Consider the following 24,987-nt stretch of genomic DNA (forward strand, 5'->3'; position numbering starts at 1 on the left):
TAAAGTAAAATAAAAGTATACATACATTCAGCAGGATCAGCAGTATATCTTTCCTCTCGTCTCTCAAGTGTTCGTATCAAATTTGATTGTATTGTAATCTCTTCCCTGAGTTGACCATCAAATCCTTCAGTAACTGATAGAGATGTGTCATTGTAATCATTACCGACATCTCGACGTTTACGTCCAAATGCATTGTAGCCTCGACAATTTACCTAGAATTATAATAACAATAATTAATAATTTAATTAAACACTTCGACAAATTATTAATAAATAAATACTTACGGGTTGACATCTACCGAAGCAGACTCTAATATTACATTGGAACCTGATGTTATCGCTGCTCGGGAACTTGAAAGCATTGAAAGTAGCCGTCAAAGTCTGAGTCTCATGATCTTGTTCCCATTCTCCGAATATAGTTGGATCAGTAGCGCAACCGTTTTCATCCGTAACAATATATTCATTTTCTTGATTGTCTTCCATTGTCTTCGCGACACAATTTCTCGCAAACCCGCCGTAAATTGACGAGGGCTGTACTTCAACAGACAGCATCAGATTGTCACCGATTTCTGCAGACTGAATTTCGCTGCCAGTCTGCGTGACAATTTTCATTAGACACGTGGGCGGAGGTCCGGTGTTGGCAATGGTACCAGCAGTGGTCAGCATCGAGACATTGAAGCCCAACGTGACATTCTGCTCGCCCGTCTGATACATACACCTGACGTGATAGGCTTGAGCTTTGTAAGTGACTAATTTAGGATGTTTCTGTATGACAAGAACGAAGCTGGCTTCGCCATTTACGTGAATCAAACCGCAGCTGCCGAAGTTTACTTTGAAGGTCTCGGTTCTGTCGCTCTTGTCAGCGGGAATAGACAAAATTCTCCGACACTGTTCATCTTTACTGCGTCCTCTGACGTACAGCACGCCCTCGAATCCTTCATCTTGAACGTGGATCTGGACCTGGACACCGTCAGACAAACAGCTGGCTTCCATTTCAGGTCGCGGGAAGTCTGTCCGACCTACCATGGGTTTGAGAGGCTCGCAGTGGGTGTACCCATTGCCAGTGTAGCCCTTGATGCAGTTGCATATTCCGCGATGTCTCGTTGCGGTGCACGAAGCATTCTGGGTACAATTGTAAGGCTGGCATGGATCTTCGCATGTTTTAGTTGATTTCCTACAGTATTTATCATCAGCGCAGTCGTCATCTTCAGCACACTCGATGATAGAAACTAGTCTACAATTTCCTTCGTGGTCTAGTCTCCAGCCGTGTTCAGTTGAGCAGACGCAGTTGCCATGATCGTCGACAATGAAGCCACGTTCTAGTGCACACTCGCATCTTCCATCTGGAGTGATTTTGAATCCGTTTTCTGGAAGACAAGGAACGCAGATGTCTTGGACATTTTTAGCTGTCCCTGGAGGACAGACACAGTTGCCATTTTGGTCTTTTATCTGGCCCTTTTCTACAGCGCAGACGCGAGTCTTGTCACAGCGAATTACTGCATTGCCTCGATAACCAGGAATACATTCGCAAATCATCGTTCTTACGGGCTTAGTATCCAAGACATTACACTCGGCATTTACTCCACAAGGTTCTATTTTGGTACATGGGTTGATACACTCGCCGTCGAAACAAGCAGTCTGCGCAGGACACTCGTAGTCTTGTTTACAGGTTCCAGGAATCTTTTCGCAGCCTTCTCTGACGTTACCGACGTAACCTGGTGGACATGAACACTCGACCGCGTGATTGTAGACGCTGCATTCTGTTTCTCCGGTGCAGGGGTTCTTGGTGCAAGGATTTTCGCAGCGATTATTTATGCAGGCCTTGTTGGTGGGACAATCTGAGTTGGTACGGCACCCAAGGAGGCTACAGGAGACTCTCGGGTTACCAACGTAGCCTGGAGGACACTCACAGACGGCTTGATGATCGATGCCATAGCACTCTGCTCCTTTAGCACAAGCTGATAATAGTGGCGAGCAAGCTGGGACGCAGGTATTTTGAACGCACGTGTGAGTTTCACTGCATTGACTGTCAGATCTGCACCCAGTGACTGGAGTACAATCGATCTCAGGATTTCCATCATAGCCAGTGACACATGAGCAGATGGGTTTGTGGTTGATGACATTGCAGATCGCGTTACTTCCACAAGCGCATGGATCTCTGCAGATACCGTTGACACAAGACTTGTCGGAAGCACAATCACTGTCACTTGTGCAGCCGATTTGAATGATTGGTGCTGTGGGTTGACAGGTACCACTTCCACTGCTGATGTATCCTGGAGGACATACACAAACCATCGTCCTGACGGGCAAAGTTGGTAGCACCCGGCACTCAGATGGTCTCAGACATGGCTCGATGACAGTACACGGGTTCTGGCACTTTTGATTAAAGCATGCAGACAATGATGGACAATCTCCGTCGACTCGGCACTCTGGTTCAATCGCAAGACGACAATCAACCAGAGGATTGCCTTCATAGCCGGTTGGACATCTACAAGTGGGCAAATGTCCGCGGACATGACACTCAGCGCGTGCGGAACAAGGATTATCATGAAGACATGGATTAGTACACTGTTTATTAACGCAAGAAAGGTCACTTGGACAGTCTCCGTTGCTGTAGCACCCGATAACGTGGCACTTGTCTCGTGGGTTTCCTACGTAGCCATCGCGGCAACGACACTCTGCCGCGTGATTGCTCGGGAAGCATTCGGCGTTTACTCCACACTTGTCTGAAGAGAACAAACATGGGTTTACGCAGTTGTTGTTGATGCAAGTCTTGTCTGGCATACACTCCGAGTCAGCTTGACACTCGGCCGAGTAACAAGCGACCTCTGGATTACCCTGATATCCTTGCTCACAGGAACATATGGGTTTGTGGTTACGTACGAAGCAATTGGCATTGCGACCGCAGTTACAGGGATCGCGACATCGTCGATTGACGCAAGCTTCCTGATCGGCACACTCGGAGTCAGATGTACAAGCGCCGACTAATGTGATTGGTATTTGTCGGCAAACTCCATCTGGATCAGTTACCCATCCATCTGGACATGTGCATACCATTGTTCTTACTGGTACAGTGTCCAGAACTCCGCATCGTGCGTTTTCTAGGCAAGGACGAATTACATGACAAGGATCCACGCAAGTTTCTTTTATGCAAGCGAGTTTGCTCGGACAGTCAATGTCTTTACGACACTCAGGTTCTTCAGCAGCGATCGGTGGACGTCTCTCGCAGTACGAAAATGGATCACCGACTGGCAAGCTCTCCGGACATCTACATGAAGGCGTGTGAGTTCTGACAAAGCAGATGGCATTCGACGCGCACGGTGAACGATCCACACAAGGATCCACGCATCGTTTATTCTCGCAGACGAGATTCTGAGGACACTCGTAGTCACTAGTGCACTCAGCACGCTCGCAAAGTACTTCCGGGTTTCCAAAGTAACCTGGACCGCAACGACAAGCGCTGCGATGATTCTTTCCGTAGCATTCTGCGTTGATAACGCACTCGTTCTCCAGCAGACAAGGGTTCACACATCGTCCAGTATGACAGGCCTCTTCGTAAGGACAGTCTTGAGTTGTCTCGCACTCGAGCTTGGTACAACCCAGCTGAGGATTACCAGAGTATCCTGGATGACAGACACAAGATGGATAGTGATTAGCAACGACACAGTTAGAGTTTGGTCCACAGTTGCAAGGATTGATGCACCTTCCGTTGACGCAGGCTTCAGTACCAGCACATTCTCCGTTAGAAAGACATCCCAAAATTACTGCTGGTGGTATGCACTCGATCCTTGGATCTCCCATATAATTAATAGGACACTTGCAAATCGGATTGTGATCATCTACATGACAGAGCGAATTTCTACCGCAGGGATCACCAGCCGCGCAAGGATTTACGCACTTGAGATTAATACATTGTCTGTCATTAGCGCACTCGCTGTTGCTGTAGCATTCAGGCAGTGGTGGAGGCAGAGGGTTCCGTGGTGTTGCTGAACACTCGATGTAAGGATTGCCAGTGAAATCTGCAGCGCAGACACACAGTCCACTATGAGATGTTGACTTGCACTGAGCGTTTATGCCACAGCGAATGGTCAAACAAGCTTCCACGCAGTTTCCATTGAAACAAGTCTCATGATTGTCGCATTCGTCGTCAGAATGACACTGGACATCAGCCCAGATAATTTTCTGACACTTGCCATTCGCGTCCGTGAAAGTATCTGGTGGACAGACGCAGATCATTGTGCGCAGAGGAGCTGTGTTGAGCACACGGCACTGCTGCTCGGGTGTACACATGTCCGAGAGGACGCAAGGGTCTTGACAGCGCGCGTTGATGCAAGCGAGTAGTGGTGGACATTCAGAGTCAACTCGACACTCTTCTTGGACATCTGGGATGCCAAGACATTCGACGTAAGGATTTCCAGTGGTACCAGGTCCACAGACACACTTGGGCTGATGGTTCCTGGCAATGCATGTCGCAGTTTCCGCGCAGCTTTCATCATCGCAAGCTGGTCTACAAACTCGGTTCAGTCTGTCACAAGCTTGATCATCTGGACAATCTTCATTGTAGTGACATATCGCTGATATACAGGCGACTCGGGAGTCTCCTTGAGTTCCTTGAGGACAAGTGCAGTGAGCTCGATGGCTAGAGACTGTGCACTCAGCTCCACGGCCGCACATCACGTCACCTACACACGGATTAGTACAGTATCCTTTCCTACATGTCTTGTCATAGGGACAGTCATTGTCCACTTGGCACTCGGGTTTGAAACACTGATTCTGTGGATCTCCAGCGTAGCCTTGAGGACAGTGACAGGTTGGATGGTGTCCTATTGTGATGCAGTCCGCATTCAGCCCACATCTGTCACCAGAACAAGGATTCTGGCAGCGTTGATTTATGCAGGCTAGGTTGTAAGAACAGTCCGAGTTGCTCGTGCACTCAGGAAGTGTTATCGTATGACTGTGACAGCTCACAAACGGATCTCCAGTTGTTCCTTTAGGACATACGCACGTGTGCTGATGGTTGTCGACACGGCACTCAGCAGTACTTGAACAAGGATTGATGGTACATGGGTTGACACATCGGCTGTTAAGACAAGCCATGTTCAGTTGACATTCTCCGTTTGACCGACAGATTTCCTCTACTTGCTGAGCTACTGGCGCACATGCTACTGTAGCATCCCCGATGTAATTTGGAGCGCATTCGCAGATCATTGTTCTTACTGGCAGAGTGTCTACGACAGTACACTTAGCATTGGTGACACAAGGTTGTGATTCTCTGCAAGGATCTTTACAAGTTCCGCTGAAGCAAGCCAATTTACTTGGGCAATCTGCGTCAACTGTACATTCCGGCAGCGCTTCTGGTTCTTTGAGACAATTTTTGTAAGCATCACCAATGAATCCTGGTGGGCAGCGACAGAATGCTCGATGATTAGCAACTTGACATTGCGCAGTTGTTGGACAGTGTCCAGCACATGGATCAGTACACTTGTTGTTATTGCAAGCCAAGAATGATGGGCAATCAGTGTCTTTAACACATTCAGTACGTTCGCAACGTCGGTTTGGATCTCCTTGGTACCCATCGTGACAGGCACACTGAGGCTTGCGGTAGCCATCTGATTGACAAATTGCATTGATGCCGCACTGCATCAGCGAACAAGTGTCAGTACACTGCTCATTTATGCACGATTGACTTACAGGGCAGTCATGATCACTGCGACAGCCGATTTCTCTGCAGAATTGTTGAGGATTGCCGGTAGTTCCTTCATTGCAGACACAGACAGCACGATGAAGCAGCACTTGACATCTACTGTTGTACCCACACGATCCCAGAGTACAAGGATCAACGCATTTCTGTTCCCAGCAAGTTTTGTCATTGGTACATTCCGAGTTCCTCGTGCATTCAGGTCTTGGTATCTCTAGCGCTGTGATCTTACACTGAATCTGCGGGTCACCAGTAAATCCAGCTGGACATGAGCAAATTGGATTGTGATTGATGGTCTGACAAACTGAGTTGACACCACAGACACCAACGCAAGGGTCGCGACACCTCTGCGAGAAGCAAGCGCGGTCTCGCGGACAGTCTGAGTTGATAAGACACTCGGGGTAGACGCAGAACGCGACGTTATTACGTACGCGGCATTCTCCGTTTATGTTACAAGGTGATGGATTACAAGGATCCGCTTCTTTCTTGGCGTAGCACTCGACAAACGGATTGCCCATCAGCGGAACAGGACAACTGCAAACTGGACTATGGTTGATGGCACGACAAACAGCACCAGCTCCGCAGACTCCACGAGCACATGGATCAACGCACCTGTTGTTCTCACAAGCCTTGTCGCCAGCGCAATCTGAACTCAATACACACTCTGGATGACAACCAGCTAGACTCGAAGGCTCTCCTTGTAATCCTGGAAGACATTTGCACACCACGCGTTGCCCAACGTTCTCGCAGACTGTATTGGGTCCACAAGGCGACGGGTTGCATGGATCTGAGACTTTGTTCGTCGGTGGAGTTTGACAAAGAGTAAAAGCATCGCCAACTGTTGGGTGAGGACACGAACACACTGGCACGTGATTAGAAACTGTGCAAGTCGCTCCAATACCACAAGTACCTGGACAAGGGTCTTGACACTTGGTACGTATACATGCTAGAGCATTTGGACAGTCTGTGTTTACTAAACACTCTGGATGACAAGCTTCATATGGATTTCCTCGGTAGTCTGGCCAGCATTCGCAGACCGCGGTGTTGTAACGTTCGCGACAGTACGCGTTAGCTCCACATGGTGATGGACTGCATGGTCTTGGTGGTACTGATGGCTCTGGTTTATCTAAAAAAAAAAATAAATTCTCAATTAATCATCAACATTATCAACAGTGAACTGTCAGCTGTCAACTAAGAACTAGTCGATAAATTAAATATATAAACATATCTACAAGTCATGCAATTTGCAAATTTTACAAGCAATTTATCTACAAATATACAATAAAACTGTTAACAAAAAAGCAAACAATTATTTTAGTAATTTAATAAAAAAAATAATAAATAACTGAATCCTGTAAAAAAAATTCTTACTGGTAATAAATGAGCAAAGAGTGAAGGGATCACCAGTGAATCCCTGTTGGCAAGAACACGAGGGTTGATGTCTTGTGACCTGGCAAAGAGCATTAATGCCACAAGAACCAGGACAAGGGTCTCTGCATCTCTGGTTGATGCAAGCTAACTGGGTAGGGCATTCACTGTTAACCCGACACTCTGGCCGACAATTGGGTGGTGAGCCAACGAAATTTGGTAGGCAACTGCAAGAGGGCGAATTGTTGGAAACAGTACACTGGGCGTTGGATCCGCAGGGCGAGGGACTGCACGGATTAGTCACTGGTTCATCGGGTTCTTCTACAGGAAAAAAAAAGTTTACTTAATACCTAGTGATTTATGTCATCAGGTAATGAGACTGTTGGAAATTCTGGGACTTACTCATAGGAGAACAGTAAGCAAACGGATCACCGGAGTATCTCTGCGGACAACTACATATAGGATTGTGATTTCTGACAGCACAGAGGGCATTTTGTCCACAGGATCCAGGACAAGGGTCTTGGCACCGCTGGTTGATGCACGCGCGACTTTGCTCACAGTCAGAGCTTACGATACACTCGGGCCGACAGCTCGGTGGGTTGCCAAAGAACCCTGGGAGACATGAGCACGAAGCCTGCTCTCCGAAGCTCTTGCATACGCTATTGGGTCCGCATGGTGAAGGTTCGCATGGATTACCAGTTGGTCCTAAGGTAGATAATAAATTAGTCGTGGTCGGGATTTATCAAGGGATCCAGGGTTTCTTAGATTATCATCATTACAAACTTACGTTGGACAGGTTGACAAAGAGTGAAAGGATCGCCTTCATAATTAGCAATACAACTGCACATAGGAATATGATTGACGACATTGCACTCGGCATTGCGACCACATATTCCAGGGCAGGGGTCAACACATTTATTGTTACTGCAGGCCTTGTTGAAGAGACAATCTGAGTTCTGTACACACTCAGGTCGACAACCGAAATAAGGATCTCCGTGATACTCTAATAGACATGTACAGATACCGTCACGGCATCGAGTGTTTGGTCCGCAAGGTGAAGGGTCACATGGGTCATTAGCTACCGGAGGTTCAGCTGCAAGAATTCGATCATTAAGTATCAAGTACAGTGACAATTTAAATAAAGGCGACTTAAATATCGGAGCTTACGTGGTGAAATTTGTAAGGTACAGGAAGTAAATGGATCTCCAGTATACCCTGCGGGACAGGTACACACTGGAGTATGATTAACGACATTACACTGGGCTCGGGTACCACAAGACCCTGGACAAGGATCTTGACACTTTTCTCTGATACATGCTTGGTCACGGTTACAATCAGTATTTATTGAACACTCCGGTCGACAGTTTGGTGGGAAACCGACGTAGTTCTGGAGACATGAGCACGCTGGGTAGCCTCCATTGTCTTGGCACATTGAGAAAGGACCGCAGGGTGACGGAACACATGGGCTTGCTGGTTTTATTGATTCGTCGGGTTCTAAAAATTATTAACATTTTTTTTTTTATTTAATTCTGTAGGTCTGGGAACGGGAAATGGCATCGGGGACTTACGTGGCATGTCAAAGCATTTAACGAAAGGATCTCCAGTTTGTCCAGGTCTACAGCTGCAAATAGGACTATGGTTTCTTGTTTCACATCTCGCGTCAACGCCGCAGACACCTGGACAAGGATCAGCGCATTTTTGGTTGATGCACGCGAGAGATGTGGAGCATTCGGTGCTGGATATGCACTCGGGTCGACATCCAGGTGGATTGCCGATGTAATTGGGCAGGCATGAGCAACTAGCACGATTGTTAAGGTTTCGGCACTGACTGTTGGGTCCACAAGGTGAGGGATTGCATGGATCGGTTACTTCTGTTGCTGTGGAGGAAATAAATCTTGAGAATTATGATAATTAATAAATGGAAAGTTATTTAGATGACGGTGGCTCTTACGAATTTGCTCAGCGGGTCGGCAATACTGGAATGGATCTCCAGTGTATCCAGTCAGACATGAACAAGTTGGTAAGTGATTTACAACCTGGCACATGGCGTTCTGGCCACAAGTACCAGGACACGGGTTAGTACATTTAGATCTGACGCAAGCACGATCTGCAGAACAGTCGCTGTCAACAACGCACTCGGGTCTACAGCCCTCGTAGGGATTTCCAAAGAAGTCTGGGGCACAGGAACAGGATGCTGTATTATAAGTTTCGCGGCAAATTGCATTAGCGCCGCAGGGTGATGGCACACAGGGATTTTGCTGAGGCTGAGGCGAGGGAGTTGCTGAAAAAAAAATTATCCAATGATCAGAGATCAGTAATTCACGATAACACGATTTCTGAAAGATTTTAATCAAGTGTCATCATCAGGTTGACTTACCAGGCATAAGATTACATTGAGAGAATGGATCTCCAGTGAATCCTGAGACACATGAACACATGGGAGTATGACTGACTGTAGCGCAATTAGTGTTGGATCCACAGGATCCTGGACACGGGTCGCGGCACTTTTGATTTATGCATGCGAGGTGGGAAGAACACTCGCTGTTGCTGACGCACTCGGGTCTGCAATTCGGTGGACTGCCGATGAATTCTTGACTGCAAGAACACGAGGGACTGTTGTTGATGACGCGACATTGAGAGTTAGGTCCACAAGGTGATGGCTGACAGGGATCTATAGTAGGTTCTGGGTCTTTAGGCGTCTGTAAGCAACGGACGAATGGATCTCCAGTGAATCCAGCCGGGCAGCTGCACACGGGATTGTGATTTATAACGAGACACTCGGCGCTGAGTCCACAAGTACCTGGACAAGGATCTATACACTTTTGATTATTACACGCGCGATTACGTGGACAATCTGCGCTGACGACGCACTCGGGTCTACATGAAGGTGGTGTTCCAAGGAAACCTGGGACGCAGCTGCATACCGCGAGACTGTTGACAGTCTGGCAGTGACTGTTGGATCCACAAGGTGATGGGTTGCATGGATCTTGAACTGGAGAGTCTTGGACTACTGAACACTGAATAAAAGCATTGCCTGACATTCCAACTGGACAGCTACACATAGGCAAGTGATTTACTACATTACACTCAGCGTTAATTCCACAAACTCCTGAACAAGGGTCGCGGCATTTCTGATTGATGCAGGCTTGAGTACGAGAACAGTCTTCGTTGACAACACACTCGGGTCTACACCCAGCGTAAGGGTCTCCCTGATACTCGGGAAGACACGAGCACTGTCCGTTGCGACACTGAGCATTGGGACCACATGGCGATGGATTGCAAGGATCTTCCGGAACTAAAGGAGTTGGTGGTGGAGCTGGAGAACATCTGGTGAATGGGTCTCCAGTGAACCCTTCAGGACATGTGCAAACTGGTGTGTGATTGACGACATTGCACTGGGCATAGAGTCCACATGATCCTGGGCAAGGATCTCGGCACCTTTCTCTCATGCAGGCTTTGTCGCTGGTACAGTCCGGGTTAATTGTACACTCCGGTCGGCAGTTTGGCGGCGAGCCGATGTAATTATTGACACACGCACACGATGGACTGTCACCAATAGCTCGGCATACTGAATTGGGTCCACAAGGTGACGGATTGCATGGATCTATCGGCTGGAGATCTGGGAGAACAACAGCGAAACACTGGACGAAGGGATCTCCACTTGTTCCAGTTTTACAACTACATATCGGACTATGATTAATTACTCTACATTGAGCATTGGTACCACAGGTACCAGGACAAGGATCTTTGCACTTTTGATTTACACACGCAAGACTAGCTGCACACTCAGAGCTTATCGTACACTCGGGACGGCAGTTTGGTGGACTTCCAATGAATTGAGCTTCACATGAACAGATTGCTTGGCCATTGTTGACCTGGCAGCGGCTGTTTGGTCCACAAGGTGAAGGGCTGCATGGATTATCATTAACAACAGGATCTTTTTCTGGCTGGAACTGGTTGCACCAGCTGAACGGATTGCCAGTATACCCTGGGTTGCATGTACAAGAAGGCAAATGCGAGACTACTTGACAATTGGCATTCTGTCCACATGTTCCCGGACATGGATCTTGACATTTAGATCTTATGCATGCCAAGTTTGCTGGACAATCTGTGTTGACAGTACATTCGGGTCTACATCCTTGGTAAGGGTTTCCAATGTAATCTTGCATACAGCTACAAGACCCGGCACCGTTTTGTTCCCGACAGATGGCATTTGAACCGCAGGGTGATGGCACACAAGGCTGACGTGATGACTCCGGTTGCTGAGGCGGTATCGTGGCACATTGAGCAAACGGATCACCAGTAAATCCATTCATACAGCTGCAAGTTGGCGTATGATTGATAACAAAGCATTCGGCATTCTGCCCACATGATCCGCGACAAGGGTCTTGGCATTTTCTGTTGATACAAGCTTGGTGACTAGGACATTCTCCATTGCTGACACACTCCGGACGACAGTTTGGAGGCGATCCAAGATATTCTGGTAAGCATGAGCAGGAAGGCGAATTGTTGATAACTTGACACTGAGCATTAGCTCCGCATGGAGATGGTTGACAAGGATTCTGTGTATCCGCAGGTCTTTCTTGCATGGGAGTACATCTGATGAATGGATCTCCAGTGAAAGAAGAAGGACAACTGCATATAGGATTGTGATTTACCACTTGACAGCGCGCTGATACTCCACAAGATCCAGGACAGGGGTCAAGGCATTTTTGATTCACACAGGCTTCGTTCAGAGAACACTCGCTGTTGCTGACACACTCTGGTCTACATGCTGGTGGATGACCAATGAATCCTAGGACACAGGAACACACGGCTTGACCATTTGTCTGCTGGCAACGACTATTTGGACCACAAGGTGACGGGTCACATGGATTGGTCACTGTTGGCTCGATGGCAGTTATGCAGTTAGCGAACGCATTTCCAGTTGTTCCAGCAGGACAACTGCACATCGGAATGTGCTGAACTACGTTGCATTCAGCGTTAGCACCGCAGACTCCTGGACAAGGGTCAGCACACTTATTGCGAATACATGCTTTGTTTGATGGACAATCTGGATTCTGGACACACTCTGGTCGGCATCCGTAGTGAGGATCTCCGTGATATTCTGGTAGACATGTACAGATACCGTCACGGCATTGAGTATTTGCTCCACAAGGAGAAGGATCACATGGATTTGCTGGTACGACGTCTTGAACCGGTTGTTTGAAAGTGCAACTGGTGAATGGGTCACCTGTGAATCCTTCAGGACATGTGCAAACTGGCGTATGGTTTATTACACTGCACTGAGCGTCGATTCCACATGAACCTGGACATGGATCTCGACACTTGAAGCGAAGACAAGCAAGATTGCTGACACATTCTGAGTTGATGGTACACTCTGGTCGACAGTTTGGTGGCGATCCGACGTAAGAAGCTTCGCAGGAACATGACGGAATGCCTCCAATATCGCGGCACATGGAAAATGGCCCACAAGGTGATGGAAGACATGGATTAGTTGATGGTTTGCTTTCAGGAGCAACTGGTGCGTCGAAACATTTTATAAATGGATCTCCAGTTAGTCCGGCATTACAGCTACAGAACGGACTGTGATTGATGACATTACATTTAGCATTGACACCGCATATTCCAGGACATGGGTCCACGCACTTGTTGTTGATGCACGCGCGGTTTAGAGGACACTCTGAGCTGACTGAGCACTCGGGACGACAGTAAGGCGGCGTGCCGACGAATGTTGGAGAACATGAGCAAATTGCCTGGCCGTTATTTTCACGACATTGACTGTTAGGTCCGCACGGAGATGGATCACATGGTCTAGCGACATCTGGTGTTGGTGGGTCTTGCACAACGCTGCAGAATCTAAATGGATCTCCACTGTAACCTGACTGACATGTACAAGACGGCCGATGGTCGACTACTTGACAAATTGCATTCTGTCCACAAGTTCCTGGACACGGATTCTGACATTTCGATCTAATACATGCACGATCTGATGTACAGTCTGAGTTTACGGTACACTCAGGCCTGCAGCCTTCATAAGGATTGCCAATGTAATCTTGTTGACAAGAGCAAGCACCTGCTCCATTTTGTTCCCGACAAACGGCGTTGCTGCCACATGGCGAAGGAACACATGGCGTTGCTTGGACTCCAGGTAACGGGTCCATTTGTTTGATTGAACACTGAGTAAATGGATCACCAGTGAATCCTGGCATGCAGACACACATAGGCGTATGACTGATGACACGACATTCTGCATTAGCTCCACAAGATCCAGGACATGGGTCCCGACATTTCTGATTGATACAGGCCAAGTTTGTTGAACACTCACTGTTACTTACGCACTCTGGTCTACAGTTTGGTGGAATGCCAGTGAATTCTGGCAGACAAGAGCACGAGGGTGAGTTGTTGATCACTTGACAGAAAGCATTAGGACCACATGGTGATGGCTGGCATGGATTTTTGGGTGCTTCTGGTTCTTGAGGAATCGGCGTACACATTACGAATGGATCTCCAGTCAAGTCAGCAAGACAACTACATATTGGGTTATGATTGACGACGTTACACTGCGCACGAATGCCGCAAGTACCTGGACATGGATCTATACACTTTTGATTGCTGCAAGCCATGTTGGCAGTGCAGTCCGAGCTGATAACACATTCTGGTCGACAATTTGGTGGAGCACCTAAGTATCCAGGTATGCAAGAACAAACTGCCTGGTTGTTGATCTTGCGACACTGACTGTTGGACCCGCAAGGTGATGGGTTGCATGGATCAGTTTCTTGAGGCACTTGTACAGGTGAGCAGCTCACGAAAGCATTACCTGCCATTCCTGAAGGACATGTGCAGACTGGAACGTGATTTACAACACTGCAAAGCGCATTTTGTCCGCAAGTTCCAGCACAAGGATCCCGACACTTATTTCTTATGCAAGCTCTGTCTCTAGGACAGTCTGGGTTCAAAACGCATTCTGGTCTACAACCTGTGTAAGGATCGCCGCGGAATTCAGGTAAGCACACGCACTGATCATTGATGCACTGAGTGTTGGATCCACATCGACTGCAAGGCGACGGCGTTTGTTCTGGTGGTGTCTGAAGTCTTGGAGAGCAACGAGTAAACGGATCACCAGTGAATCCTTCAGGACAAGTACAAATTGGCGTGTGATTAACTACCGAACATGTGGCGCCGACTCCACAAGATCCTGGACATGGGTCACGGCATTTAGATTGCAGACAAGCTTGATTACTTGCGCAGTCTGGATTTATTACACACTCGGGTCGGCAGTTTGGTGGAGATCCATTGAATCCGGAGAGACAAGCGCACGAGGCCTGGCCATTGATGTCACGGCACTCTGAATTGGGTCCACATGGTGAAGGCACACAAGGATTGACGTACGACGGCTGGTTTGGCATAGGAATAGGTGTCATCATTTCGAAACAATTTACGAAAGGATCTCCGGTATATCCAGCTTGGCATGAGCAAATCGGACTATGATTGATTGTTTCACATCTTGTGTTAAATCCACAAGTACCTGGACAAGGATCTGCGCACTTTCTATTGACGCAAGCTCGATTTGTTGGACACTCTGAACTTCCTGTACACTCAGGTCGACATCCTGGTGGACTGCCGATGTATTCAGGCAAGCAAGTGCACACTGGCTGACTATTAATTACTCGGCATTGACTGTTAGGTCCACAAGGAGATGGACTGCAAGGATCTTTGGTACTTGGCTGCTCATCCTGGATGACATTGCAGTAGCTAAATGGATCGCCAGTGTATCCTTGGAAGCAGGAACACTGTGGAAGATGATACATCACTCGGCACTCGGCATTCATACCACAAGTACCTGGACAAGGATCCCGACACTTGGATCTTATGCAAGCCATGTTCGATGCGCAGTCTGAATTAACGAGACACTCAGGTCTGCAGCCTTCGTAAGGATTTCCTGTGTACTCTGGCAAACATGAACAAGATCCAGCGCCATTCTGCTCTTTGCAAACTGCGTTAGGTCCACATGGTGACGGAGTACAAGGACTTTCTGGTACTGCTGATGGTGGAGTTTGTTGTAAAAGACACTGAGTGAATGGATCACCGGTAAATCCTGTCATGCAAACACACATCGGTGTATGACTAACGACATGACAGTCCGCGCTAGCTCCACAAGATCCAACGCAAGGGTCTTTACATTTTTGATTGATACAAGCCAAGTTTGATGGACACTCACTGTTGCTTACGCACTCAGGTCGACAGTTTGGTGGCGAGCCAGTGAATTCTGCGAGACATGAACACGATGGAGAATTGTTAACCACTTGGCACTGAGCATTAGGTCCACATGGAGATGGTTGACATGGACTCTGAGTCACCGGAGTGTCTTCTTGGACTGGAGTACATCTGATGAACGGATCTCCAGAAAATCTTGGCAGACAGCTACATATGGGATTGTGATTGATAACTTGACACGTTGCTCCGACTCCACAAGTACCTTGACAAGGATCGCGACACTTTTGGTTGAAGCAGGCTTCATTAGGTGGACAATCCGTACTGACGATACACTCAGGCCTGCATGTCGGCGGACTTCCTAAGTATCCACGTATACATGAGCAAACTGCCTGGCCATTGATGACTCTACACTCACTGTTGGCTCCACAAGGCGAAGGACTACAAGGATTAGTTGGCACTGAAGCCTGGATTGGCAGACACTGACTAAATGCATTACCAGTCATTCCCTGAGGGCAGCTGCACATCGGCACGTGATTTATGACGGCGCAGTTAGCATTTGTAGCACAAGCTCCCGGACAAGGGTCTCTGCATTTATTTCTCCAGCACGCGCGGTCTCGCGGACAGTCTGAATTGAGTACGCACTCAGGTCGACATCCAGTGTAAGGATTTCCTTGGAATTCAGGCAGACACGTGCACTGGCCATCATTGCACTGAGCGTTGGTTCCACATGGCGACGGATTACATTTGTCTAGCGGCTCGTCGGGTTGTTTAACTGGCTGGACATTGCAACTAGTAAACGGATCTCCAGTAAATCCTTCAGGACATGTACAAATTGGTATATGATTCGAAACAGCGCACATCGCACTGAACCCACACGATCCTGGACAAGGGTCCCGACATTTTTCGTTGATGCAAGCTTCGTTACTTGGACACTCCGAATTGATAGAACATTCAGGCCTACAATTAGGAGGTTGGCCTATGTAGCCTTCCTGACATGTGCAAGCTGGTGATCCACCGATATTACGACAGTACGAGAAACTTCCACAAGGTGAGGGGGCACATGGGTCTCTGGGTACATCATTAACTGACTCAGTTGCTAAAAGGTAAAAGGTAAGAGGTAAGAGGGTGGTACTTAAAAAATAATAAATATAATTATGGGTTGAATGCTTACGTGGTGGTATGAGAGTACATCGGGTGAATGGGTCGCCGCTGTATCCCGACATACAACTGCAAATTGGACTGTGGTTAACGACGACACACTTGGTATTAAGTCCACAGGGTGCGGGACATGGGTTCTCGCATTTTTGGTTGATGCAAGCCAGCTGGGAGGGACATTCGGAGGAGGCGACACACTCGGGACGGCATCCTGGTGGGCTACCAATGTAGTTTGGCAAACAAGTACATACTGCTTGTCCATTATTCACCCGGCATTGGCTATTGGGTCCACAGGGTGATGGGTTACAAGGTTCTCTTGGTCTATCGACGTCTATGGCTGTGGAAAAATTAATTACATGGTAATAAGGTACTTGGGTTTCTGGGTAATATCTGTAATTAAATGGTATCAATAAACTTACGATTGGTCTGTAACAGGGTGCAGTAAGTAAACGGGTCACCAGTGAACGCTGGACGACAGGTACAAGAGGGTGAGTGATTGATAGCAATGCACTCGGCATTCTGGCCACAAGCACCAGGACAAGGGTCTCGGCACTTGGATCTAGAGCAACTCTGGTAGGACGGGCAGTCGGAGTCAATAACACACTCGGGTCTACAGCCTTCGTATGGATTCCCGATGTAGTCAGCCAGACAGGAACATGAACCCGCGCCATTGGACTCTTTGCAGACGGCGTTGGCACCGCAGGGTGAGGGTACACAGGGCGATTGTGAATTTTCGGGCGTTTGTGTTGCTAAAAAGAGTTTACAAGGTTGAGTATTGGTTGGGTAAGCAAGTAAGCTTATAAGGATTAGCGTTTTTATGGGATTTAGGTATTATTTTAATTGCATGCTTACATGAGACTGGCTGACAACCGGTAAAAGGGTCACCAGTTTGTCCCGCTAGACAAACACACATCGGAGTGTGACTAACTACTCGGCATTGAGTATTGATGCCACAAGAACCTGGACAAGGGTCTCGACACCTTCGATTGACACACGCCTCATTGCTGGGACACTCTGAGTTGCTTATGCACTCGGGACGGCAGTTGGGTGGCGAGCCTATGAATTCAGATAGGCAGGAACAAGACGGGGAATCGTTTATTACACGACACTCGGCATTCATGCCGCAAGGTGATGGTTGGCAGGGATTTTCTGGTGGCGAAGCTGGGATATTTTCTGTATATAAATTTTCTTAACTTAGTATTTGTAATATATGTATATATAACTTATAACTTAAATTAGGATAATAGTTTTTTCTTACGGATTAACATGCAACGAGTGAATGGATCTCCAGTAAAACCATCACGGCAAGAGCAAATGGGGTTGTGGTTTATGACCTGGCACTGCGCTTCCAAGCCGCAGGTGCCAGGACAAGGGTCACGACACCGTTGATTAGTACACGCCTCGTTTCGAGGACAATCAGAACTGACTAGACACTGAGGGCGACATGTGGGTGGACTTCCTAAGTATTCTGGTGCACAGGTACACACGGACTGACCGTTTACTGGACGGCAAATGCTGTTGGGACCACAGGGTGAGGGACTACATGGTCTTGTTTGTGATGGAGCTACGGTATAATAAATATCTTAATTAATAATAATGGTGATGATAATGATGATTGAAAAAATTGTCTGGCTAAGCAAATATGTGTACCTTGGACTGGTTGACAGGATACTAGAGCATTGCCAGCCATTCCGGCAAGACAAGTACACATGGGAATGTGATTAAAAACATTACACTGTGCGTTTTGCCCACAAGTGCCAGGACACGGGTCCACGCACTTGTTTCGCACGCAAGCTCTATCCGGGGAACAATCATTATTCAAAACGCACTCGGGTCTACAGCCGTAATTGGCGTCACCGAAGTAATTGGGCAGACATGAGCAGGCGCCGTTGCTACACTGAGCATTGGGACCACACGGTGATGGATTGCAAGGATCAGTGACAACGGTTTCGGTCGCTTGTTGGTAAAAGCACCCGGTAAAGGGATCACCGGTGTAGCTTTCTATACATGAGCAAACTGGAACGTGATTGTAAACTGTGCACATGGCGTTCTGTCCACAAGAACCGGGACAGGGATCCCGACATTTTTCATTCATGCAAGCGCGATCGCTTGGACATTCTGAATTTATGACACACTCGGGACGACAGTTTGGTGGACTTCCACTGTAACCTGTTGAACACGAGCAAGCTGGACTGCCGTTAGCATTTCTGCACTGGGAGTTCGGTCCACATGGTGATGGGAAACATGGATCTCTTGGTACATCACTCATTGTTGATTCTACAATAATTTTCTAGTTACTTTATTTCTAAAAAAAAATCAATCAAAATTATCAGAATTATTTCAGTCTTACGTGGAACAGGGAAGCAAACAGTGAATGGGTCTCCAGTAAATCCAACATTACATGAACATATAGGACTGTGATTAACAACTCTACAAGTGGATTGTCTTCCGCAAGGTGCAGGACAAGGATTAACACATTTCTGACTAACGCAAGCGCGATTTAAAGCGCAGTCAGAGCTAGTCGTACACTCTGGTCGACATCCAGGTGGGCTACCATTGTACCCTGGTAAACAAGAACAAACAGCTTGGCCATTTGACTCGCGACATTGGCTATAAGGTCCGCAAGGTGAAGGTCTACATGCGCTTCCTTTATTTTCCACTTCTAAAAATTATTTACTCTTCAGTCTGATAAATTTTTTAAATTAAACAATTAACTTGAACAACTAAATTACCTGTTTGTAAAATTATATTACAGTATCTGAAAGGATCTCCAGTATATCTTTCAATGCACGAGCATGTAGGCAAGTGATTAATAACTTGGCAAAGAGCGTTCTGCCCACAAGTACCAGGACAGGGGTCTCTACATTTCGAATTAATGCACGCGAGATTTGCTGCGCAGTCTGAATTTAATACACACTCAGGCCTACATCCTTCGTAGGGGTTACCAATGTATCCAGGGAAGCATGAACATGCTCCAGCATTCTGTTGGACTCGACACTCGGCATTAGAACCGCAAGGAGATGGAGAGCAAGGGTTCGTTACAACTGGCTCATCAACTAAAATAATTTACTTATTAATTTCTGATACTCCTTGTAATTAATTAAGTTGTCTTACATTGTGCTGGAGTGCATTGAGTGAAAGGATCACCAGTAAATCCGGTCGTACAGACACACATCGGCGTATGACTGACAACTCGGCATTCGGCACTGGTTCCACAAGAACCAGGACATGGATCCCGACATTTCTGATTAATACACGCGAGATGATTAGAACATTCACTGTTGCTAATACACTCAGGTCGACAATTTGGCGGAGTACCAGTAAATTGAGGCAGACAGGAACAAGAAGGCGAGTCATTAACTACCCGGCACTCGGCATTTGGACCACAAGGTGATGGTTGGCATGGATTAACTGGCACTGGTGGTCTTTCAGCTTCAGAAAAATTATTTTACTCTGTATTATTAAGTTCCAATGATCAAATAAAGGAAATTTTAAATTTTGATGAGGCTTACGAATAATCTGGCATTGAATAAACGGATCTCCGGTCATCGTTGAAGCGCAACTGCATATGGGATTATGATTTATAACATTACAAGTTGCTTGGAGCCCACAAGTACCTAGACATGGATCTCTACATTTTTGATTACTACAAGCTTCATTCAAAGGACAATCTGAGGAAACAGCACACTCTGGTCTACAACTAGGCGGACTTCCAATGTAGCCAGTGATACATGAACAGGTAGCATGACCGTTACTTTGACGGCATCTGCTGTTCGGGCCACAAGGAGACGGGTTACATGGATCAGTTACTTGAGGCGCTAAAATTAAAATCATGTTGAGGCCATCAGCAATCAACTACCTTCCAACTGGATCTAATTGATTTAAAATTCATACCAAGAGCAGGAGAACAAACAACGAAAGCATTTCCTGACATTCCTGCAGGACAGCTACACATCGGGATGTGATTGAAAACGTTACAGACAGCACTTTGCCCACAAGTTCCTAGACAAGGATCTCGGCATTTGTTTTTAACGCAAGCTAAATTTCTTGAACAGTCGTCATTTAGAACACACTCGGGTCTACAGCCGATTGTTGGGTCTCCGAAGTACTCGGGAAGACAAGAACACTGAGCATTGTCACATCTAGTATTCGGCCCGCAAGGTGACGGGTTACATGGGTCAGTATTAACAGGAGCAACTAAAAGAAATTTAATTAAGATCCTGATCCTGTTCTAAATGTGTAAAGATTTATAATTAATGACTTACTTTCAACTGGCTTAGGTCGACATTCAGAGAAAGGATCACCGGTGAATCCTTCCCGACATGTACAGACCGGAGTATGATTGATAACAACACACTCTGCGTTAAAACCGCAGGATCCAGGACAAGGATCCATACAGCGTTCACGCATGCAGGCTTTAATGCTGGTACACTCTTGATTTATAGTACACTCGGGTCGACAATTGGGCGGTGATCCCATGTAATTAGGTTGGCAAGAACACGAGGGAGTGGTGCCAATAGCTCGGCATATAGAGTTGGCTCCGCAGGGTGAAGGTACACAGGGATCACGATTTTCAGGTACTGAGGTCACGGTAGCTGTTGGTTTTCAATAAATTTAGGGTTTGGAAAGAGTTAAGTTTGTTTTCTGGTTAATTAAGTTTACCTTCAATGAAGAAACAACGTGTGAATGGATCTCCAGTATATCCAGGTCGACAATTACAAATAGGACTGTGATTAATAACCCGACAGAGTGCATTTTGGCCACAGGAATTAGGACAAGGGTCCACGCACTTCTGATTAATGCACGCGCGGTTAGAAGGACATTCTGAGGACACTAGACATTCGGGACGACAGTTTGGAGGTGCACCGAGGTAGGTAGGAAGACATGAACAGACAGCTTGGTTGTTGACATTTCTACATTGACTATTAGGACCACATGGTGATGGACTACAAGGTTCTCTTGCTGTTTCTGCTGCTGTATTATTTAAATAAGTATATAAGTTTAAATTCACTGTAAGAAATAAAAAATAATGGAGATTGGGTAGTAGATTGCTTACTGATTAAAGGTACAGGTGAGCAGTATCGCGAAGGATCGCCAGTAAATCCAGATAAACAGGTGCAAGTTGGCGAATGATTGATAACTTGACACATGGAATTTTGTCCACAGGCGCCAGGACATGGATCCACACACTTCGACCGCGTACAAGCCATGCTGGGAGCACAGTCTGAGTTGACGATGCACTCAGGTCTACAGCCTTCGTAAGGATTGCCAAGATAGTCTGGTAAACATGAACAGGAACCAGCAGAACCAGATGCTTTACAAACTGCATTAGCGCCGCAAGGTGTTGGCGTACAAGGAGCAACTGGTTCAGATGCTAGGACTAGTGAGCACTGAGTAAATGGGTCTCCAGTGTAGCCCGAGTCGCAAGTACACATTGGAGTATGCGAGAAAACACGACACATTGCATTGGAGCCACATGATCCAGGACACGGGTCCCGGCATTTCTGGTTAATGCAAGCGAGTTTGCTGTCACACTCACTGTTGCTAATGCACTCGGGCCGACAATTGGGTGGAGAACCCGTGAATTGAGGTAGACAGGAACATGAAGGGGAGTCATTGAAGACTTGGCACTGGGCGTTCGGTCCACAGGGTGAAGGTTGACATGGATTTGTCTGTACTGGAGGTCTTTCAGCTAAAATAAATTTTCAGGTTTACATTTTCAATAAATAATCTGATGTCTTCATCAAGATTTGATGCTTACGTATGGGTGTACACTGGACAAATGGATCTCCAGTAAATCTATCGCGACAGCTACATATTGGATTATGATTGATAACTTGACACTGAGCAGCTATTCCACAAGTTCCTTGACAAGGATCGCGACATTTTTGATTCGAACAAGCTTCATTTGGCGAACAATCTGTACTGACAATACACTCAGGTCTACATGTCGGCGGGCTGCCTAAGTACCCGTCGATACAAGTGCAGACCGGTTGGTTATTAATTTCACGGCAACGGCTATTAGGGCCACAGGGTGAAGGTGTACAGGGTTGAGTTACCACTGGATCTATTTAATATTTTCAGTAATTAAAGATTGACCTAGTGATAAAAGTGGTAAGTAACAAGTAAACAAGTACCTCTTATAGGTTTGCAATTAAAGAAAGCATTTCCTGACATTCCTGAAGGACAAGTGCACATAGGAATGTGATTATAAACATTACAGGCAGCATTTTGCCCACAAGTTCCTGGACAGGGATCTTTGCATTTGTTGCGAATGCAAGCACGGTCTTGAGGACAATCTGTGTTGAGAACACACTCGGGTCTACATCCAAAGTACGGGTCTCCTTGGTATTCAGGTAAACAGGTGCAGATTCCTCGCTGGCACTGAGCGTTTGATCCACAGGGTGAGGGATTACATGGGTCTGTAGGTATTGGATCCACTAAGATAGAGAGAGATAGAAAGATAAAGTATAGTTATAAGTTTTGATAAAAGTTAAAGTTTAAGATTAAGAAAAAAGTAAAAGAAAAAGAGGTCTTACTTTGTGGTTGAATAACACAACTGCTGAATGGGTCACCAGTAAATCCTTCGGGACAAGTACAGACGGGCGTGTGGTTAACGACCTCACAACGCGCTTGAATGCCGCAGGATCCAGGACAAGGATCGCGGCACTTTGAACGCATGCAAGCTTGATTGGTAGGACAATCGGCGCTTATTGTACATTCAGGTCTGCAGTTGGGTGGAGAACCGACGTAAGAAGGCAAGCATGAGCAAGAGGGTCCATTAGAGTCACGGCAGACGGAGTTGGGTCCACATGGTGATGGCACACACGGGTTCTGGGGTTCAACTGGGCTTGGGGCTGTAAATATTTATTTTTTATCTGCAACCTGTTAGTATCCAGGTCGACTGATGCGCTGTAATAAAATAATAACTTACGTGGAGCAGTAAAACATGAAGTGAATGGGTCACCAGTAAATCCATTTCTGCAGGAACAAATGGGACTGTGGTTCAGAACAATGCAATCAGTATTTCTTCCACATGGTTTTGGGCATGGATTAACGCATTTTCTGTTAACACAGGCGCGGTTGCGAGGACACTCTGTGCTGATAGTGCACTCGGGTCGGCAACCAGGTGGAGTACCGATGTATTCAGAGAGACAGGAACAGACGGCCTGGTTATTGATAACCCGACACTGGCTGTTAGGTCCACAGGGACTGGGTGAGCAAAGTTCGGTAATCGATGGCTGAGTTATCAAAGGCGCAGGGCTGCAGTACCGGAACGGATCACCAGAGAAACCTATCGCACAGGTACAGGAAGCTAGATGGTTTATTGTCTGGCACTGGGCATTGGGACCACAGGTACCAGGACACGGGTCTTGACATTTAGTCCGGATGCACGCGCGGTTCGTGGGACAGTCAGAGTTGATAACACATTCAGGTCTGCAGCCTTCGTAAGGGTCACCGAAGTAATCAGGCAGACATGAGCAGGATCCAATGCCGTTTTGTTCACGACACACTGCATTGGCGCCGCAGGGTGACGGTGAGCAGGGTCTTCTCATCTCCATCGGGGGCTCTAGAGGGAAATCTTTTTAACTTAATACTAATTTATCTTCGGGTTATGGTTAACTGTTACGGCATTTAGTGACATGAGAGCTTGCTCAAGTTAAGCATGTGCTACATTTATTATTAATTTTTATTTGCGGGTGAATGCTTGTGGGTGAATTGGGTCAGTTTTAATGCATAATATGACGATGGTAAGCTTTATTTTTATAACAACAAATTAATTGCGTCTTAAATTAAATAAAATTTGCAAAGGCTGGTCTTTAGGTCTAACATCTAGGGTCAAGGGTCTAAGGTCTAGGTTTTAAAGGGCTTGGGTATTGAGTTAATTACTACTAATATCTTTGCCAGGGATTGTGAGCCTTTGGTTAGAGGCTTCACCACCATTTCAGGTTTTTTTTGGGCATTTGATTAATCGCTTTTAGGCGTGTGTCATCAAAGTGTTGAGGATATTTAATATATGTTTTATCCTCGTGATAATCAGCTGCATCATTTGTGTCGTTAGTCAATAAAAGCGACACTTAGTGTCTATTGAAAGCTCTTACCTGATCTCAATGACAGCAAAGTCAAAGATTAAGATTACAAACTAAATTTAAAACCACAACCATCAGCCATGCAGTACCCTAGTGAAATAGCGCACTTACCCTTAGGAGCAGGAATACAGTTGCTGAATGGATCGCCAGTGAATCCTTCAGGACATGCGCAGACTGCGTGATGATTAACAACTGAACAACTTGCACCGATACCGCAGAGACCCGCGCACGGGTCACGGCATTTCTGTTGGATACAAGCGAGGTGTGAAGCACATTCTGGATTTATTGTGCACTCAGGTCGACAGTTTGGTGGCACACCGATGTAGTTTTGAGCACAAGAACATGCTGGACTCTCACCACGGACATTGCACTCGGAATTAGGACCGCAAGGTGATGGCTGGCAAGGATCAACTGGTTCCGTAGGTATCTCCACTGTAGACGAATAAGTAATTAATTAATT

At 46.7% G+C, this 24,987-nt stretch overlaps 1 protein-coding gene across 4 annotated transcripts in view; it reads right to left on the reverse strand.

The window, feature by feature from the left end:
• The window catches only part of LOC103579777 (uncharacterized), a 64,538-nt gene that overhangs the window by 1,026 nt on the left and 38,525 nt on the right, over nucleotides 1-24,987 (reverse strand). For 2 of the 4 annotated variants that reach the window (XM_053742822.1, XM_053742824.1), the window contains 13 exons: nucleotides 24,639-24,959; nucleotides 17,290-17,610; nucleotides 16,857-17,186; nucleotides 16,454-16,774; nucleotides 9,443-16,378; nucleotides 9,017-9,346; nucleotides 8,634-8,942; nucleotides 8,233-8,559; nucleotides 7,853-8,158; nucleotides 7,468-7,770; nucleotides 7,069-7,386; nucleotides 285-6,823; nucleotides 26-212 (listed from right to left, as the gene is read on the reverse strand). In XM_053742822.1, coding sequence (XP_053598797.1) covers nucleotides 26-212; nucleotides 285-6,823; nucleotides 7,069-7,386; nucleotides 7,468-7,770; nucleotides 7,853-8,158; nucleotides 8,233-8,559; nucleotides 8,634-8,942; nucleotides 9,017-9,346; nucleotides 9,443-16,378; nucleotides 16,454-16,774; nucleotides 16,857-17,186; nucleotides 17,290-17,610; nucleotides 24,639-24,959 — 16,848 coding nt within the window. Of the gene's footprint in view, nucleotides 1-25; nucleotides 213-284; nucleotides 6,824-7,068; nucleotides 7,387-7,467; nucleotides 7,771-7,852; nucleotides 8,159-8,232; nucleotides 8,560-8,633; nucleotides 8,943-9,016; nucleotides 9,347-9,442; nucleotides 16,379-16,453; nucleotides 16,775-16,856; nucleotides 17,187-17,289; nucleotides 17,611-17,695; nucleotides 18,002-18,087; nucleotides 18,715-19,169; nucleotides 19,494-19,551; nucleotides 19,870-19,949; nucleotides 20,256-20,331; nucleotides 20,635-20,702; nucleotides 21,033-21,099; nucleotides 21,412-21,493; nucleotides 21,812-22,574; nucleotides 22,878-22,976; nucleotides 23,295-23,371; nucleotides 24,008-24,638; nucleotides 24,960-24,987 lie in introns of all 4 variants that reach the window. The other 2 variants (XM_053742825.1, XM_053742823.1) reach the window with 2 other exon arrangements.

The sequence above is a fragment of the Microplitis demolitor genome, chromosome 2 (genome assembly GCF_026212275.2).
Source record: "Microplitis demolitor isolate Queensland-Clemson2020A chromosome 2, iyMicDemo2.1a, whole genome shotgun sequence".
NCBI classification, from domain to species: domain Eukaryota; kingdom Metazoa; phylum Arthropoda; class Insecta; order Hymenoptera; family Braconidae; genus Microplitis; species Microplitis demolitor.